Source organism: Pelecanus crispus, chromosome 2 (assembly GCF_030463565.1).
Source record: "Pelecanus crispus isolate bPelCri1 chromosome 2, bPelCri1.pri, whole genome shotgun sequence".
Taxonomy (NCBI): domain Eukaryota; kingdom Metazoa; phylum Chordata; class Aves; order Pelecaniformes; family Pelecanidae; genus Pelecanus; species Pelecanus crispus.
Genome location: NC_134644.1, coordinates 6,656,153 through 6,676,879, shown reverse-complemented (window position 1 = coordinate 6,676,879; position 20,727 = coordinate 6,656,153). Strand labels below are relative to the sequence as shown.

Genomic DNA, 20,727 nt, shown 5'->3' with positions numbered 1-20,727 from the left:
CTTTAGCTTGAGAAGCTTTTTGCTCCTCAACTAACCCATTACAGAAATTTTCCCTTAGGTTATTTGTCAGTGCATTTTCTGTGTATTACAATTTGGTTGTGTTTTAAGGGTTTGTTTTGGTTTTTTTCATTTGTATGGATGATGCAAAAAGTGCAATACAGCTCCTAAAGCAGAATTTGATACATTTATCAAATCTATCTGTCAGAAGAATAAAGTTACTAGATAAATTTTGATTAAAAAACGTGCAAAGTAATACTAAGCACTAATTACATGTAAGGATAGCGTACTAGTGAGATCTAACTCACTGGTTAGCTATTAGAATGCAAAGGGAGACTGTCCGTAGATGCTACTTATCAGGGTTAATCCTTAATGTCATCATCATCTTTTAAGAAGTGGTCTGTCCTGCTTCTCTATCCCAATAAATTATGAGATCTTTCCCCGCAGAGCAATTCTAGCACTGCTTGCTTAGAATAGTCAAAGTAAGAGCTGGTTAGGTTTCTTTTCTGGGAAGTATGACACCAATCTTGAAGTTCATTTAGATTTAGTTAGTTAGCGAATAACATAAATCTGGGTTATCAGCATCCTGGTTTGTATTGGCTATTGTACAATATTTTTTTTTTTTAAAAAGAGGTCTAGTTTGACCACAGCGTGTTTTGCTGCCTATAAGTAGGTTGGAAAAGTGGTGTTCAAAGTGACTGATCTCTTTCATTTTCTACTTAGTGTTTGATACATGTTTAAACAGTAGCTGAGTCTCAGATGGGTGCATTGGGAAAGAACATACCATCTTGCTTCACTGCCACGCTTGAATTTTCTGAATAAGACTACTTGCTTCCTCATTCATAGGTTAGGAATGACTCAAGAAAAATCTGCAAAACTAAAATTTGGAATTGGCACAACAGACTTTTAAGAAACTTCAGGACTGTGTGATTCTGTAAATAAGAGGCATGCATATAGTTGTTTTGATGTGTTTTTTTTTTTTAATTACTGTTTTGGCTAATTATGAAAGGTGTGTTAATTTTATGCATTTGGTAGCTTCTAAAAGTAGAGGTGCATCTGGTGGGCAGAACTGTCAGTTTTGCATTTGTTCTGTCTACAGGACTTTTAAATTCAAACATAGCCTTTTGCTGGCATGTCTGTGTAGCCTTCAGAAGAGAGATGGCTTCTAGTGAGCTGTGTTGGACTGCAGAATAGTATTGGGATGGCACACGACTGCACATAACTGAGTAGATCTACCTTATATTTCTCAGAAGTTGTCTTTCACTGAAAGTAGAATTATTTTATCACCAAACTTTGCTGATAACTGTAAGTTACGCTATCTTCTGATTGAACAGGAAGGAAAGAAGGAAGAATTTATTTGCTGGCTCACAGAAAACTTGGTTGAGGGTGGGGGGAAGGATTTCTTGAGCACTGCAACAGTGATACGGAACCTAAATGATTCAAGTGAATCATAACTGGGAGATGGGGAGTACTGAGGAGTTGATGCTTGTTTTGACCCCAAGATCAAATGGAAGTGGAGGCATTACCTCTAAGACGACAGAAATAAAATTGTGTTTTGAGAGTTAGAACAGTAATGCTTCATAAGGGGAGAAGGGGGAAGCAGGGGAGTTGTTTTTCTTTCTTTCTGGTGCTCCCAACTAACAGCGTTTCTGTTCAGAAGAACACGGTGTATGTCCTTAAAGAAGATGGTTTTCCTCAGTCCTTTCAAACAAAATTGATTTTTTCAGAGTGCAAATGAAGATTGTTTTTGTGCATTAGTTTCCTATCTGATTACAGGGAAGCAATGTACATAAGCCAACATTAAAAGGAAGCCTATTTTTAAAAAGTCTCTCAGTCAGCATAGTCATAATTTAAATTAAGTGGAGAGATTTTGCTTTTGAGACGTATTCCCTTCCAGAAGAGGGTGGAGTTGAGCTTTGCTTTTGTTCTGGCATAGATTTTGCTTCTGAACACTTAAGATTCTCTCTTCCATTCCTGATGTCCAGCTTGTGATAACTCTGTCCATTATCCTTTCATAAATTATTATGGTTGTTGAACAGTGTGCTAACCTTTCAGTTCTGCTTTTTGCCTTCAACTATTCTCTGGGGACAGTGGAAGGCTATGACTTTATTTTGGCTACAAATAATAGATTTCATTACAAAGTTTACATTTGCATAGCCATAGCTAGTGATTAAGAGGACCCTGAAGTAAAGCTGCATAATTCTTGCACTGTGACAAAATGTTTATGATATTGGGTCACAAATACGGTGTTAGAAACTTATTTCTATAATATACATAAATCATTATATAAAGTTTCACATTTTTGCTGGCAATAGTTTATTGCTATTCTCAGCCTTTTTGGTGTACTGATCGTATGGTTTTGAGGCTGGATGAAATGCCTGATGGTGCTCTCTGAATAGATGATTGTCATTTGCTGTGTCTGTGCTTTTCCCAGTTGAGGGATTGGTACTTTAATCTGTCCAAAAGTAGATTAAGCTAGAAGGTACAGAATTCCTCAACTCAGACGACAGTTGTGATGCTAAGAAGTTGCCATATGGTTTTCCCAAAGGCAAAGGTAGCATCCGTGCTCAATTAACACATTTCAGCACTGCAGTGTAACTTCAGTAAAGCATCTCTGCTGAACTAAAGATAAAAGCCTTTAATGTATTATGTAGAATTTTACTCCTACTTGGCTTGGAAAAAAATTTCTGCATTTAAATCCAAATGCTATGTATTATAAGATCATATAGAAGTTCCATTCTCTAGTAAAGTAGTTGAGAAGAGCAAGAGTGCCTTGATGGTCCTGGCACTGAACTGTGGTGCCAAGAGGGCATGAGGGCTGTAATGACCATAAGTCTGAGGGGTTACTTTGTTTTTACACTAGCAGTAGATTGAGAATTGGAATGGAGTTTTCCTAGCAATATCCTGTCTACATTCTTTCTTCTTTTTTAAAGCAACTATGTATATGGGGTAGAGTGGCACTGTTTTCATGGATCACAGGGTATTAAAATACCCTAAAATACCATTTTTGAGCAAAGAAGTATGCTTTTCAAATGACAGCATTAAAATTGAAAATGTAAATTTTATTTTGAAATAGCTTCTTCCCTGAGTGGGAACAAAGACTCTATCTACAGCCTTGCAATGAATCAAATGGGAACAGTTATCGTATCAGGGTCCACTGAAAAGGTAAGCAAAAATCTGGTAAGGCTCATTCCACTTTAGTTCAAAGTTTAGTATAAAGTTACAATTTTATTCCTTTTCAATGTCATGTCTGTAGCAGCTTTTGTGATTTTAATAGTGAGGGTAGATGCTTTTTGGTTTTTTTAAGCGGGAGTGTAAGTGTAGGATACAAATACCTGCCTCAGTCTGAAGATGTGTATGTATCCATATAGCTTTAATACACAGAAGAGATAATCAGATCATCTTATGTAACGCTCTGTCTATCAGAGATCATTGGGTTTCACCACAAGAGCTCTGATTTTGGGGGGACGTTACTCAGGTGATTATAAAAACTGAAGCAGGTGCACATGTAAGAAAGAAGTGATGCCAGCAATTTGTAAGACCCCTGCAGGAGGTGGGAGATGAAGTTAGCTAATGAAGTTCAAGTGTTCCCAAGAGATAACCCATGCTCTTCATTGTAAAGGAAGGTGAAACACCCTAAAGTCCCCTGTGAGTTGTTTTTTTTACCTAATTTAACCTTGGGAGAATTTTATTTCCAAGTCAATATAAAAATGAAAATAGGATGCACCAGCTAAGCATCTGAGAAGATTCTCAGAATCTTTTCTTTACCTATATCACACTATCCTGTTTCCAGTCACTTCCATTCTTTAATTTCTTAAGACGACAGAAAAAGCCAGAGCAAATGAAGTTAAAATCAAGCAAAGAAAATCACATCTAATTTAGAGGTGCATAAGATCTAATTATGTCTATCTTGTTCTAATGAAGTATTTTTTTGGTGATGGATGTCTGCATGTTCAGAATAAGGGTCAGTTTACTCGGAAAGGCTTAATTTTCTGTAGAGAAAATGCGTTGGTGGGAAGAATGATGTTAATGCCAGTTATCTAATGTCTATTTACGTAGGTTCTAAGGGTGTGGGATCCAAGAACTTGTGCAAAACTAATGAAACTCAAAGGGCACACGGACAATGTAAAAGCTTTGTTGTTGAACAGAGATGGCACCCAGGTACGTGCTTTAACTTGAGACAAAGGGATTTTACAGAATGTAGCAATGTCATTAGTCTTTTTCAATATGATTATTTTATGTCACAGATTACAGAAGGTAGCTTAACAAGTATTTTACAGATATTTAGTGATTAAGGGAGGGAGGCTGGTGGGTGAAAGCTCTGTTTTATTACAGGTCCATCTAGGTATGGAGGGGGTGGTTTACATAAAATGTCTGGAAATTGTGACTAGAGTTGTTAATTGCCAGTCTTCGTTTAGCACTGTCTTAATGGAAAAATGTAACCATAAGAATTATGAAAGCTCTTTATGGAAAAATTATTTTAAAAGACTTGCTTGATTTAAGTATGATGGTTGTTGCTCAGTGTCTTTCAGGCAGCTCTGATGGGACAATCCGCCTGTGGTCCCTTGGGCAGCAGAGATGTATAGCCACATATCGAGTCCATGATGAAGGTGTTTGGGCTCTGCAGGTCAATGAAGCCTTCACTCATGTCTATTCAGGAGGAAGAGACAGGAAGATTTATTGTACAGATTTACGAAATCCTGATATCCGTGTGCTTATCTGTGAAGAAAAGGCACCAGTTCTTAAGGTAATTGAGTTTAATTCAGAGAATTAAAGAGTGGTTGAGGTTAGAAGTGACCTCTGGAGGTCACCTGGTCCACCCCCCCTGCTCAAGCAGGGCTACAAGGCGATTGCCCAGGACCATGTCCAGACAGCTTTTGAATATCTCCAAGAATGGAGACTTCGTAACCTCTCTGGGCAGCCTGTTCCAGCGCTCAGGCACCCTCACAGTATAGAAGTGTAATTGTATTGCATGTTGTCTAATGAGGTAGTGGCTTGAGGTGTAAGTTGATAAAAAATGCGTATTGGGTAACAAGTGTTTACTACACCACATCTCCAGTATATTGGCTTTGTCTCCTAAACTACATGTGAAACTTAATTGTCTGAAGAAGATAAATACCTGGCAGCTACCTAAAATATGCAAATTCAGATATTACTGAAATTGAATATGCTTCAAACATGAAAAGTTGTTTTTACCAGACTAGTATGGTTTTAAGAAACTAAGCCAGCATTGTCAAGGCTTTAGACAAAAATGGATGTTTCTCAGCAGCAATATGTATGCACAGGACTGTGTTAGAATATGTTGTGTACTCACGGGAACCAGGAGTAAAATTTATTGTGGGTTTTTTGAACAACTAAACATGATGTTTTCTTAACTGGAGAAAACTGCATGCACAGGTCTGAGTCTTTTGAAGAGGCTGCTTTCTGGATTTTTGTTGCTGTCTGTAACTCTAGATGACATGCCCTTGGAACACGTAGGTGTATAAGGAATGTGTGATTGAAACAGATACCAGTATATAAACAATCTGGCTTTCCTTGTGAGTAAACTCTGGCTTAGTGTGTTCAGATAAAATCCTGGATATATTAATGTAGTTTTGAAAAAGTCAGAATCTGAGAAATTTCAGTTCAGAACGGAAAATGAAAGCTGTGGTCGGCTGTACAAAGATCAGAAGGGGTCTTCTAAGATCTTAGCTACAGTGATTTGTTGTTGTCCAAGAAATGTAACAGCAGAGCCAAACATATAAAGTTCTGCTTTTTAATTAGTACAGAACTTCTTACATTCTCTTTTTAACCATGTGAAGCATTTGAATGCAAATAATTCAGAAAATACTGTACTTGTCAAACTGTCCATTAGACAAGATTGCATCATGCTAGAAGCAACTTTAAATACTGGGTGTTTAGACACATTGCATCTGCTGTTGTCCATGTCCAGAATTTATTTGTTGAATATTTGAAACAATTTATCTCGAGTTTCAAAAAGTGCAGCATAGTTATTTTTCATTTAAACTTTGTATTTCTTTAGTAAACTGAAAGTAGTGCTGTTTCTGAGATACACCCAAGTATGGGAGCAGGTCTACACAGAGCAAATATTAATTGAACAAAGGGAAGATCAGTTAAGCATGCCTGAAAGTATCTGTGGTTTCATTATTTAGATGGAACTGGATAGATCAGCTGATCCTCCTCCAGCACTTTGGGTTGCAACAACTAAATCATCTGTGAATAAATGGGTAAGCGACATATTTTTACACTTTGAATTCAATTAAGTAGTCATGGGACTTGCAGTCTTGGTTTGGGAACTGTTGGACTGTTGTTTGCAATTTGACTGTGACTTGCTATGATCTGTAAGCTTTCTTTAAAAAAATCATAAAATGCTAATATTGAAATTGATCAAAAGACATTAAGCTTTGAATTACTTTGCTATCTATTTATGCTGCTTTTAGAAATAAATTATCTTACTCGGAACTGGACGGTTAACATCTAAATAGCAGCATGAACTGGCAGTTTTTTCTCACAGATAAAAGCAAAGTTTATAGATCATTATGAATGTGTCATTATTTTGTTTCTTTCTTTAGACTTTGAAGGGAATTCATAATTTTAGAGCATCTGGAGATTATGATAATGATTGTACCAATCCTATACCACCCCTGTGTACACAGCCTGACCAAGTTATAAAAGGTAAACAGCTGTTTTCCAGAGTACCTTATAAAATCTATTGTCCTTAGTAGAAATGGTAGATCTTTAAGACTGGCTCAGGTTTTTAGGTATTTGATACTATGGTTTCAGCTGAAACAAAGACAATGTGGTTATCATCTATCTAGTGTTAGTTACAGTTAAGATAGTGTTTAAACCTTGGTGATATCCAAGTCTTACATAAAATAGTGAAACCAAAGAACAGTCACACATGTCATGTTATATGGTTTAATATAATGTAATATTAGGGAAAAAAAAAAAAATCACTGTAGTGACCTTAATTCTTGTTTGTTTGCTAGGGGGTGCTAGTATTATTCAGTGCCACATCCTTAATGACAAGAGACACATATTAACCAAAGACACAAATAATAATGTGGCATACTGGGATGTCTTGAAGGTAAGTATGTAATTTCAGATTAAATGTCTACTGTTGGATGTTTTGTACCTTTTTTTATGTTTTTTTTTTTTGTGTGTGTGTGTGAGATTCCTATGGTAGAAAGCAAATAATCTTTCTGTCCCAAGGCATAATGCAAAGATTGCTTTTTGAAAGGGGAGGGGGCATTTCTGAGCTTTTCTGCATCTTTGCCTGATGTGAGGCTGGGTGTTAACATCTTTATGCACCTGAAATTCAGACACTTGAATTCTCTCCTGAAAACAGTAATGTTTGTTTTGATTGGGTTTTGTTTCAAAGAGGGCTCGTAGAGGCCCACTGGGCATGTCTGCCCAATGCAGTATGGAATAGCATAAGAAAGCTCAGCCTGCAAAAGGGAAACCTGTGCTTCAGGTCCTGCTGCAAACCCGCAGATCCCAAGCGAGTGGGCTGGCTGGTAGTCTGTGGAGTAGTCTGAGAGTGCGAACTCACCGCTCCCCTTGTTAGTTGGCAAGATGGCAGGCAGGACTGGAAGGAAAGTTAGCAGAAGGAAGCATGGCTCTCGCCTAGTCTTACTTGCTCCTGTGAGAAGAGAGACTTGGCGTGGCATTTCTTTATCTTGCTTTACCCAATGATTGGTCAGAGGAGAGAGAAAAGAGTGCAAGAGAGAAAGGACTGGAATCCCAGATCAGCGAGATGGTCAGCAGTCTCTTCTCTGGCAAAATCCTTTTTGAAATTGTAAATCTTTTTTCATCTTGAACTATGCAGTGCTCCAGCCGAGATTCGGTAATGAAGTAAAGCAGGCCCAGGTAACTTACTGAGTTGCTGACTGAAGTGAGAAAGAAGGGAATGAATTTGGAGAATATAGATTTGTACTAAAAATGATCTAGATGACTTTTGTGGAAAAGTGAATAGCTTTTCTTTCTTTCTGTTTACAGTTGCTATATATTTAAGGACAGCGTTAGATCTCAGGACCAAAGTCAAATGCTAATGTTAATTTGTACCTTCATTCAATTCTTTGTTAGTAAGGGTTTCAGAAGCACCTCTTAGACATGTTTAAAAACGTTCACTTTAGAGATGGGGTTACTTGCCAGGTCAAAGTATCATCTTATGTGTAGGATCACTGCACTCTAAAGCTGAGACTCTATTGAGGATGCTGGAAGAAAAGAGGGAGATTTTCTTACCTGTAGCTACACCCTTCAATCTTTGCTTCCTCTAACTTTTCCTGGATTTCGAGGAAATAAGTCTTGCAAGGTTACGATCCCTGGAGTTTGCTTAACACACGTGTTTCAGGTTTCAGGATGACTCTGCAAGTGGATCACAAGAATTTGGATGTTAACAGACTTACTTGAGGAACTTTAAAAGTATAAAATAAAACAGGTAGATAAACTAAAACGGGAAAAGAATCTGCACACAAATTCACTCACTTCTGTTCCCATTGCAGTAGTTGAGCTGAATTTGTTTCTAATTTGCAACAAATATTGGTGTTTGGAGAGTTGTACTAAACTGTTGATACTGATGGGAGGAAGAATGACACAGGATGTTAGAAGACAGCTATCTGCTCAGTGATAGGGAAAATGTTCTTTATTAATGTGAAGTAATACTTCCATGCCTCTCCACAGGCTTGATGCCACTACCTCATAAATAAATAAAAAATAAAAATTGCTTACTACATAAACTATTGTTCAATTTATTGAGGAAAAATTGGAACTTTTAGCTTGTGCGTTTCTGGACTACAGTACTCATGGAGAAATCATAAGTCGTAATCATTCCAAGTGTATATGAAAGTCAAGTAAAAGATTTGAGGTGTTGATATGACTCAATACTCAGAATTTTAAAACTTGTGTATTTCTTTTGGTTTACAGGCATGTAAAGTTGAAGACCTTGGGAAAGTAGATTTTGAGGAAGAAATTAAGAAGAGATTTAAAATGGTGTATGTGCCAAACTGGTTCTCAGTAGACTTGAAAACTGGGGTGAGATACAACTCCTAAATCTGTTGTTCTTATGTCATATTTCATGTATTTTCATATACTGTTTGTTCACAAAGGTTTTAGTTTGTTACAAGTTTTGAAGAACAATCATCACTGATCGGTTAGATTTATTTTGAAGCAAACCAGCAAATTTTACCTCAGTTCTTAATAATCTGAATAACGGGTTTTTTTGTTTGTTTTTTTTTTTCTCATAGTATGGTCAGTTTAAATCCACCAATACCAATTATGAATTAATATGGTTTGGTAAACAAAGTGTGCTGTCATGCATTTAGAAATTCTTTGTTTTGTATTCCCAGCTAAGTATGAACAAAATAAATTCATGAACTTGTTTAATACAAAACAACTATTGCATTCCTCTTCCTGGTGGTCCTTTTCCAACAGATGTTGACAATTACTTTGGATGAAAGTGACTGCTTTGCAGCTTGGGTTTCGGCAAAGGATGCTGGATTTAGCAGTCCAGATGGTTCTGATCCAAAATGTAAGTTTTAACTAAAACTAGTGTTTTATTGAGACAAAAAAAGCAGAATAAATTCCAGTATTTATGTTTCAAAGTATTCCAGTGCCACATATGTCAGTAGCTGGTTGGATTATTAGGGCTTATTTTCTTAAGACTAAACTCTGCAGAGAATTCTCCAATGAGAATGTTTGCTTTTTTCTGAAACATGTCAGTCATGTTCAGGTCTTCTATTTAACTTGCTTTTAAACCTTCAAGAAGCAAAAGGAAGAAAGTAATATTCCTAAACTTGGAGCTATTACCTGGTCTAGAGCATGAGAGTGATCCAACAGTAGTGATTCTAAAATCATTTTTTTCTGAAAATTGTAACGTATAGCTGTGAGATTGTGATAAGCAGATTTCTGTGCCCATAAGTAGTTTGTTTTGGGCACAGAACTACTCAAACGTTTGGGAAAGTTTTCAGCTGTGGATCAAATGTAGAATGTTCTGATGCCAACCGTTTGTATGTAACTGAAGTTCTACCTCGCTCTGTCTTGACAGTAAACCTTGGAGGGCTTCTGCTACAAGCACTTCTGGAGTATTGGCCTAGAACACATATCAATCCAATGGATGAAGAAGAAAATGAAATAAATCATGGTTAGTATTACAATATTTTCTTTTTTTAGGATTTGTTCTTACATTCTGTTTGTTTACATTTCTGTTTCTTTAGCAGATATAACTTGACTTGCTGTCTTATACCTGTTTCTGTATGCATTATAGACTAATGTTTTTTTAATGCTTTTAAATTTGCTTTACACCAAAATTTGCTGAGTAGCTTTCTTCTTCTGAAGGTATCAGCAAAAATCTTAAGAACTCTAGTCTGTAAAAAAAGTGGGTGAATAGATGATTCTGAAGTTACAGAAACATTATGCCTTGATGAAAAACAATTACTGGCAAAATTAAAGCTTGACTTGGAAAAGAAATGGCCTAGATAATGACAGCAAAGAGCAATAGTTCAGTTATTCAACATTAGCCAGTATTCTTTTGACATAATTCCAATTTGTTTCTAGGTATTATGAACAATATAAAATAAAAGAAAGATTTATTGGAAAGAATATATTTAATGGCTATTAGACTAATACATGAGGTAGGTCTATACAAAACCATCTTAGAGTGGTGTTTTAAGGTAATAATGCTAAGTCTAATCAGGCATGAGATAAAAAGCACAGCTGTGTTAAAAAGATAGTGTCTGAATTTGGCAGAATAAAAGAGACTGTAAAACTCCTGAGTTTGTGGATTATTTTGAAATTAATTCAACCCAGATCAGAGTTGCCTGAAAAGTCTTGTCTTTGGCAATTAAGAAATTCCTTTCTACAGATAGCGCAACTAAGAACACTGTAAGTTCAGCAATATCTTGCCATTTTGTGACAGATTGTGCAAAGAGTTAGCTACTTCCTTCTTTCAAAAAATGACCTCCATGGAGGATTACAGCACTTCGCAGGCTTTTCTGGATAAAGTTGCTGATCCTCATACTCCTGTGTGTTGTCAGTCTACAGCTTGAGAGAAGTATATACAAGAAGTGTGTGTGTGTATATATATATGTATGAGAAATATAACTTGGGCTTTTGTATTGTTGGAACACTGCTGCTGCACTACTTACTTCTGTGAATAGTTGTGGATTAGTGGAATGTTTAGAATATTCTCTACAGAATCAGTCTTCGTTTTCCCTTTCAAAAGCAACAATTAAGAAACTGAGACTGAACAGTGACTTAAGAAGATAAAGTGTACCTGTTGGACGCTGAAATTTGTAAAGAGACAGGAACTTAAATATACATATATGTGTATATACGTGCTGTATTATTCCTCTCAATTGTTAACAAAAGTGTTATGAAGAAATCTTTAAAATTGTAGGATTTTTCACTTGCTCTAACTTCAGTATCGCATTCATCCCTTCTAATAGAGAATAGATTTTCTCTTTTGGTTTCTTTGCTTGATATGACTTTTGACTGTTCTTTCACTACATGTGTTGCTGGTCAAAAAGCTAATGAATTATTCATCTCATGAGACTATGCCATATACATTTCTTATGTTGCTTGAATTCAACATCATGTTCAGATACAGTAATTAGACGCTGCAGTGTAATCGAGATGACCTTTCTCAAGTGAAGGGAGGGCATCTAAATACTTCTGTACTGTCTTTCAAGATACCTGACTGACTAGAAGCTGCACTGTTAAAGAGGTGCATAAATAATGCTGATTTTTATTTAATCTTATCCTGTCCATCTGATGTGGAATCAGGTTCTTCAGTGTTTGAAGACCATACTGCTATAACTAGCTAAAAATAAATTGAATTTAGAATGCAGTAACTTCAAGGAAATGTGAGTCTGAGCTTTACTAGTATGCTGTTTTGACATCTGGCAAATCCAGGTAGAAGAGCAAAGTTAACGTCCTTCAGAGCTCTGTACTGTCAGCATAGAGGGAAAAATAGTTTTTACTCAGTGGAATCTCTTCAGCTGATTTCTAACATTAGTATTGTTCAGTTTGACAAATCCTCAGAATTCTGTTGAGGAACTGGAGAAAAACTAGTAATCGGGTTTTGGCTCATGAGCTCAGTTTCCGTTTTCTCAAAGGCTTTTGAAATAGGCCTTCCACAAACCTGTATTGATCTAGTTACTTGCTAGTGTTCCTTTTTATATACTTGCTATGTGTTGGAAGTAGGGATTTTCTTGTTTTTTATGAAGCTTATGATTTTGTTAACTTATGAAATGCGTTAGCTGTAGGTGGAAAAGACACTTTTTAGTCTATGTATACCCAATTTTAAGGCCTAGTGCAGTCTCACTCTTGTGTATTTTTTTTTTTTTTCCCAACAGTGAATGGTGAGCAGGAGAACAGAGTCCAGAAAGGAAATGGATACTTTCAAGTGCCGCCACATACACCAGTTATTTTTGGTGAGGCTGGAGGACGCACTTTGTTCAGGTATAAAAACTCAAGAGTGTGAATTCAGTGGCTAAACAGCCACTTCCTTTGTGCAAGCAGAAATGTTATCAAAATGTAATACATGCGTCCGGTCTGTGCTGTACCTTCAAGACCTGCCCTTGACAAGCTAAATAAGCAGCTGTGAATGATAATTTTGCATTGTCCAACCGAATATGTGAGTTTGAACATAACAAGGTGTGGGGTTTTACAACAGTAAGAGTTGTGCATTGTTCTCACTTGTGTGTCATAGCTTTGAGATCTCTTAGGGTGCCCTCTTCCTGCAAACTGATTAACAACTTTTGTTTTAGACTGAAATTGTGCTACTTTAGATTCTGGTAGAACTTCTCTTACGGGTCTGTTGTGCCGCTCTTTGAGCATTAATGACTTGGACAGGAGATCCTACTCGCTAGAAGAGCTGGTTTCTGCTCCCAAAATTATAGCTGATGATCCATTAGAAGGTCCTAAGCTCTGGCAGGTAGGACCACAGGTTCTGCATTGTAATGTGTATATACTGATTACCCTTTTATTTCTTTTAATTCTATGTTGAAAAGCCTAACTATGACGTATGATACAACAGAGACAGTTTTAATAGTGCTGCAGAACAAATGCCAAGCTTTGAGATACCGTGAAGCGTTTGATATTTACTGCCGTAGTGGATTTCAAATTTGAGGGGTGGGGGATGTTTGATTTGTTGTTTTTGTTTCCCAGGCTGAATGGGCCCAAAACCTGTATAACTTTCGGTCTGTTAATTGGTCAGTAAAACAGGGGAAAACTTTTTCAGCTTTGAAAACCGGGTGTTTTTTGGGGTTGTTTGTTTTTTTTTTTTCCCCCCCCCTTGTATCAATGTATTTACATTGTAGCTGGGGCTTAATATTTGTATCCATTCCATACTGGTGGATCTTACCTCTTAGCTTGTTCTGAAGAGAACACTGAAAAGACATCATTGGAGGGAGCAAGCCATGCTTATTGGACCTAAAAGGTGGCTTGCAGGACTCTCTGACAAAATACTTAATTGGAATTTATAAAATCATGTGTGGCTTTGTTTCACCATTGTACGTGCACATTTCTTAAAATTGGTTTTACTCTTTCCATTTGGTGAGGGCTTAGCAGATGCTTTACATGCAAAGCTCATTTTTCCCGAGCAGAAAAGAATTGCTTCGTGCCAGGAGCCTTTCCCCTTCTCCCGACGGCTTTGTACTTCAACACACAAGCATACACAATCCACAAGCAAAGCAGTTTTTAAAATTTCTTTGTGCCACAGCCTACAGTCTCCTGCGATACTTCTCCCTGTTTCTGCCCTAGGGATCTGCCTTCTGCCTGCAGCGGCTTTTTCTGGTCTTTACAGAAAATGCGTGATCACTTCCCCAGTCAGTTCGATGACGTGAAGGGGCAGCTAACGAAGTTCAAGCTCCCTGCCCATTAAAAGAGCAGGTCCTCTCCTGAAAGCTTTTTAATGCACATTGCAATAATTGTTTTCATTCACAAAGGCTATTTCTGTACGTCTTAGGTTATTATGTCGGGATTCAGGTGGTGAAACTGAATCTATGCTTCTTAATGAAACTGTGCCACAATGGGTAATTGACATCACTGTGGATGTAAGTATCGCATGTACAGATTTTGCTGCTTTTTTTTTTTAAGGTGAACTACAACTTTTTTAACTGTACAGGATCTGAAATAATATTTTAAATTTTTGCTCTGTTTGTATTTAAAGTAAGTGGTCTCAAGGTCTGTATTCAAGACCCTTTGAGATTCCTTATTTTTTGATGTGTCCAGTTAAGGTATTTTTGCTCGCTTACTTTTGACAGGAAGTCTTAGAAAAAGAATTCAAAGCACTGTGCATAGTTGGTATCCTTCTAAAGTGCGGCACTTGGGAACAGAGAATACTCTTCATATTGCTGCAGTCTTTTGTTTTTGAAACTATCTAATTTCCTTTGAAATAATGATAATTTATATTCAAAAGCTAGACATAATATCTGTATCGTCTAAATGGAAGCATCTCAGGAGTATGAGTAATTTGGAAATTGGCTGTGGTGGTGATGTTGATTAAGACTCTCTCTTGGGTTTTGATAATTAGGAGCTGAATATACTTCACATATCAGCTCCTATTTCCACCAGCTGGTAACAGTTCATCCTAAATTAACACTTTTCACATTTGTTTCCTTCTAGAAAAATATGCCCAAATTCAATAAGATTCCCTTCTACCTCCAACCTCATTCATCATCAGGGGCAAAAACTCTAAAAAAGTAAGTAATGCATATCGGATTCTCAAAACTGCAGAAAGAGAATTGCAAGCTCAAAAAACAAACAAACAAAAACCACAGAGAATTGTATCGTGCTTGATGAATTTGTAGAAGTTTCCAGTCATTTAAGCAGCATCACTCTGAAGCATTGAATTATATCAGAATATTTGAACGAACTGTAGGTTTCTTTTAGGTTTAGTGGGCAGTTGCTTAAGTTTATGCTAAGAAATGTCCAAGAACTAACTACTGCAATTAGACTTTCTGTCTTTTGTGGTATTCAGTCAGAAAACAGGAACTTACAGATTGTTACACTGTTCAGAACCACAGTTTTATATTATGGTTCCTATTGCTAACAGTGATGAGTAGCAGCTTTTTAAAAGGAAAAGATACAAAACCTGACAATAAGATGGTCTTAGCACATTAGCTGTAACTGGGAGCTGTATAGGTTAGAAATCAATGCAGGTCCTCAGATACGGAGTCAATGTCGTAGACAGTCTGCCTACCATTTATATGTAACAATTTTTGGTATTTTCCACAAATGCCTAGTTCCTCTTTAAGTCATCATCAGAGACAATTTATGAAAGAGAAGCTTCATAGGCTCTTTGTGAACTTTGTGGAAAAACTGCTGCTGCTTGTTACTTTAGAATGCCCTTCTGTCAGTGCAGTAGGGTGAACAGCATGTTCTGGCTTACCGCTTTTATTATTCCATATCCTCTGTCCTTCTCTTACTAATCCCTTTTCTATTGAAAGAATGAGGGTTGCGTACAATACTCTTCTTCTAAGGTTTGATTTTAATTTATCTTTTGAATAACTTACCACTTTTCTGAGTCCCTTTGGCTATATGAATCTTCAGATAAATAGCTGTTATGATCATGGTATTCTGGATGATCCTAATAATTTACTATTAAACTTAAATTATAAAGAGCTTATCTGTGTGCTTGCATAGTTTGCTACAGATTAAGGTATTGTGAAGGTAAGAAATACAGTTTCTGAAATTTTTTCCTGCCAAACTTTGCTTACCTTCTGTAGAGACCGACTGTCAGCAAGTGATATGCTTCAGGTGAGAAAAGTGATGGAACACGTATATGAGAAAATCATAAACTTGGATAATGAGTCTCAGACAACTAGCTCTTCCAATAATGAAAAAGCGGGAGAACAAGAAAAAGAGGAGGACATTGCTGTGCTAGCAGAGGAGAAGATTGAACTTCTGTGCCAGGACCAGGCAAGTTACTTGGGTGTGAACAAAACCAATGTCTAGCAATGAATCCGTTGTGAATTTCTGAATACTGAGCTTGAAATATGCTATAGATTATCTGTTACCTTTAAAAGTAAGTAAATGTTTTGACATCATGTTAACTTACTGCTGACACAAGTTCAGATAGCTGCAGATAGCCAGATCAAAGAATTTTACAGTATGCCTGTTTAATTTGGTCTGACTCATAGCTTTTATAGGATTACTTACTCATACTCAACAAATGGACTTCATACAATTCCATAGAGCTCCATTTCCAGCATTTTTGGAATGTTTTGAATTCTACATTTCTAGCAGAGTTTAAAATCTGTCCAAAATCATGAATTGTCTAGTAAGTGTATGAAGATTAAATATTGAGGAGGAGGTTGTGATATGAAGTTATATGTTCCACTGCTAAAATCTTTCAGCAATGTGTCAGGTTTACTTGCCAGTTGAAAAATCTGAGCCTTTGCACGGTTCGTCTTTGACGCCAGTTCACCCATAGGATTGTTTTGCCCAACTGGAGTGTTTTGTCTTTGAATTTCTGACAGTCTAGCAGATTTGTGAAATAAAAGACAAATGTTTACTGTTTAGGTTTTGGATCCGAATATGGACCTTCGAACTGTAAAGCACTTCATTTGGAAGAGCGGTGGTGATCTGACGCTGCATTATCGCCAGAAATCAACGTGAAGGGAGTGGTGGACCCAAATGGTTACTTATTTACTTGACCATACTGTACTGGTTCCAAGAGTAGTACTATAGAAGCCCACTGAACCCCTAAGGTAGATGAGACTTCTAATGACTCAGTATGGACGGAAAGTATAAATTTAATTGAAGTGACTAATAGATCTGTAATATAGAGGAAAAAAAAAAATCTATATGACTTAAACTAAAGTCTGTCCTAGTCTCAGCCAATGAGATGGGAAGTCCGCAAGTGGTTCGTGTTGTGTGAGGTGTACAGAGAACGGATGATAACCCAGTGCAGACTTTTGCTTCCTCCTTTTTGCTTTCGTTTTTCCAGAACATAATACCCTCATCTGCTCATGCTTGATACAAAATCGTTTTGGCCATATTAGTCGCTGTGTTCACAATATAATTCAGAACTGCACACAAGGTATTTTTAGTACATTCCATTCATAAAGTTCCTACAATGATGGCTCACAGGTTACTCAAACGTTTCTACCACTTAAATTTGGAAAAGAAAAACAACAGAAAATAGGTATTGCGTACTTGAAAGAATCGGCCCATTTAATTGCAAACAAAGGGTTAACAGTAGAATTGTTTTAATACTGCAACACATTTGTGGCTTTAGAGAGCTGTTGACATGCAGGATAAGAACACTAGATAAATATTGTAGCAGGGTCAGTCCAGTGATGCTGTGCATCATAATAGAGTGAACAAGCTTTGCAGCAACTTAAAAGAGATTTTTTTTTTTTTTTTTTTTTTAAAATATATATAACTACTTCCTGCACTGTGTCCTAGGTGTTCTAAAGACACACTAGTCTAATTTTTGGTAACTGTGCTCTGAAACTATGTGACATTTTGCTAAAACTTCAGACCATTCTGAAAATAACTTCATATGTTTAATGTTAAACTTTAGAAACTTCTCGGCAGATTTCATATTCATGATATAAAAATACTTATTCTTCTTTTCCGAAGTTTTATATGCAGTTGTTCTTTTGTTATAGATGTATGCGGATCTTCTTTTCACTGTTATTTCTAAAAATCTGTGACTGTCATAGACTCATAGTAGTCTTTTATAGAGTTTAACTTATTGGGGGGAGGGGGTAAAGGCATTTCAACTTTTCATGAGAAAATGTGGGGCTGTCCCAGAAAACCATTTGTAGCCAGAACAAATTACAAATCCTCATAAAGAAATTGTGTAAAAATGACTCTTGTCTGAAGCAGAAGCACAAGTGCCTTCAAAGGGCAGTATATTATTTGAGTTTCTTCAGGAGACACATGCTCTTGCCCTTCCTGTATCTTGCTATCAAGATTTAGGTTGAGGCCTAAAGAAAGTCCCAATAAATTATATTACTGGGATTGTATTGGTCAGACAAAAAGGAAATATTTTTCATCGTATTTTATTTGAAAAAATAGTCGAATCATTACCTCTGCACTCTTAACCTAGCTAAACAAACTCATTGCTTACAGGAAAAATGTGGTTCAGAACTAAGCTAGCACATCTTTTTCCCTGTCTTGAGAGTCAGTTTCAGTTTTTAATCCACATTTCTGTGTATGCTCAGTTTGACACAGTTGTGCTATAACTGCACATTTTTAGTGATATTTGTGAATTAAATGGTTAAACAGAACTGTAACTTTTATTGATAAATTGTCCTGACTTGTATTTATTAATAGCAAGGGTCTACGCTTGTTCCAATAGGCACTGTTTGGGTTTGGGGTTTTTGTTTTTGGGTTTTTTTTCTGGTTGTCTTGCTGTCCAGTTGTATACATTGGAATTGCTCCCAGTAATTTTGTTTGAAATCAGCCAAGGTTGTAATTTTTCTTTTTTTATTTCTTTCTAACCATCCCAAAACACAGTTTCAGGAAAGATTGACAGAAGAGTCTGCAATGCCAGAAGGGTAAATGATGTTTCACAGTTGTATAGAATAAAAGGCTTTAGTTAAAATATTTTCCAGTTGTTTTGTGTATTGGATCAATTATGCAATTTTAGAGCTTGGACCGTTGCCACCTAACGGTTGTACTACAAAGGAGTCCAGAGTCCTTTGAAGCCTCAAGTAATGGAATGGCTGAAGAAATGGCAGTGCCTTAACAAAATCCCTTAAAGATGATCTTATAATATGGTTGGATGTAAGAATTTAGCAGGCATGCAAGCCTTCACATACGAGCTCTGAGATACTGGTGAGGTGGAGAATGTGCTCAAGTCATGCTCTCCGCACGGGCAGCGCCTGCTTTTCTACTAAGAAAATGGTTTGTGCTGACACCACTGTAGTACATAAGAAAAGTCGGCCCTGCTGCAAGCGACTCGTGCCAGCTGACACTGAGTTTTCTGGATGCGGAAGGGTTATAGCCCTGTAAGAGGCACACGGGAAGCCAAGACTGGGTTTCCTGATGCTGAAAATGCCAGTCCAGAATGCTCAAAGCCGTTGCTCTGGGGACTGGCAGCTGGGCTGCTCTTGGAGAGGGCGCAGTAATTCAGGGACCAAATGTCCCATTCAATTCAGACTTTATCCCCAGAAATGTCTTGACCTTGATATTTAGCATCAATCTTTAAGTACATGATCTTACACTTGTAGATGTGCTGATCTACACCCAGCTAGATAAAAACCATTAAGAGCACATGCACACTTAAATATGAAGAAAGTGATGACCACAACAGTTTCCTGTACTACATGGCAGAGGTTTTTCTCTAAGCAGTTGAATCCTTTTAGAGACGAACAGAAGAGAGCCATTTTGTACAGAGATCACAGGGAGGTACTGAGTGGGGACTGCACATCTGTTCCTGAGGATGTTGTGACAGCACTCCAGCCATCTTTTTGTCATGGGACTGTGAATGCTTAATTATTTTTTGTAGCTTAGAAATGTAACTTAAACCCAACAATTGCTTTGAAATTGCCATTACAGCAGAACCAATGTAAATTAGCAAAAGCACAGAGGGAGGATGTGTGGGCAGTAGGGGCAGTGGCCAGGAAATAATGATAAGCACAGTGAGTAACCTGTAGCTGCTTTCACTTAACAGCCAGAGGCTGTTAACTTGCCCGGTTATGGGGGGATGGTGGAGAAGAGTAAGGGTGCTGAGGAGAATTCTGAATTAAAGGCTTCTCCCAGGGAGGAGGCTGCTCTCTGCTGCTTCCCATTGCTGCCGAATTCATGGTGCAGGAGCACCACACGCAGTCGGTATGGGAGGGGATGCTCTCCCCCTGTCTATGCTTGCAGCAACAGCAGGCGGGCAAGGCAGGAGGCCTGTGGCTCCAGGAGAGTTGGATCTGGTCTGGATCCAGCCACTCTTCATTTGGATGTTATAAAAAAAAAAAATTAAGTCTTCATAAACATAAACCACCTCCCCTTCCAAGAGCCAAGTAACATAATGTAGGCTGGACACAGACTGCCATGTTAAGCCATTTATTACTGTAACATTTGGAGTTTAGTATGAACTTTGACATTCCCTGTTCTTAAATTTCTGAAGTGTGCTTAAATGAGCTACTACCAGCTTAAAAACAGCTTTGACAAAGGTGTAAGACTAGAAACAGTCCTAAATAAACAACAACAAAACACCAAATTGATCACCTAGGTCTCTTCAGTCATCAGGCTCCAAGACCAAACAAGCTTACCAATAGTTTAAATTCCATTTATTTTTAGTGTTTGGCTGTTCACCCTTGTAGCAGTCAGTTGGGAGAAGAAGAGAACAACTATTTTAACAAGATAGGAAAAAAATCTGCTCACTGTTAACAGACCACTTAGCAGACTAGATTTCCAATCTCTTATTTCTACTACCTGCAGTTAGGCCTTCATGCATTCTTCTTTAAAGCAGAAGGCATTTTGACCATCCTGTTCAGAGCTAGTGTGTTTTATGTGAAAACAGTATTTAAGACTAACAGAGATGAAGGAACATAACAGACAGATTTTAGGTAAGGGTATACTCATCTCACAACCTCTCTTGTGTTGTGACTTTGCCTGCACCCTTTTGCTGAAGCTGAGCTGTCACGGGCAAATCTGTGTGACCCAGACTCCCCATCCTGCGTTGTCATGAGATTTCAGCCTAGTCAGTCATTTCGCTTACTGACCTCCAATGGGCACGATGTGGAAACAGATCAGGAGACAGGGCAGAGAAAAGGAAAT

General features: G+C 37.4%; 1 protein-coding gene across 5 annotated transcripts in view; it reads left to right on the top strand.

Moving 5' to 3' along the window:
• Positions 1–18,588, top strand: part of WDR48 (WD repeat domain 48) — a 28,148-nt gene extending 9,560 nt beyond the window's left edge. For all 5 annotated transcript variants that reach the window (XM_075705262.1, XM_075705260.1, XM_075705261.1 and 2 more), the window contains 14 exons: positions 3,074–3,162; positions 4,057–4,158; positions 4,520–4,744; positions 6,150–6,224; positions 6,570–6,672; positions 6,987–7,084; positions 8,923–9,030; positions 9,430–9,526; positions 10,043–10,138; positions 12,351–12,456; positions 13,964–14,051; positions 14,623–14,699; positions 15,726–15,918; positions 16,522–18,588. In XM_075705262.1, the coding sequence (XP_075561377.1) occupies positions 3,074–3,162; positions 4,057–4,158; positions 4,520–4,744; positions 6,150–6,224; positions 6,570–6,672; positions 6,987–7,084; positions 8,923–9,030; positions 9,430–9,526; positions 10,043–10,138; positions 12,351–12,456; positions 13,964–14,051; positions 14,623–14,699; positions 15,726–15,918; positions 16,522–16,617 (1,553 nt within the window). In that variant the 3' untranslated portion in view covers positions 16,618–18,588. The remainder of the gene's footprint in view (positions 1–3,073; positions 3,163–4,056; positions 4,159–4,519; positions 4,745–6,149; positions 6,225–6,569; positions 6,673–6,986; positions 7,085–8,922; positions 9,031–9,429; positions 9,527–10,042; positions 10,139–12,350; positions 12,457–13,963; positions 14,052–14,622; positions 14,700–15,725; positions 15,919–16,521) is intronic.
• Positions 18,589–20,727: the final 2,139 nt, after the last annotated feature.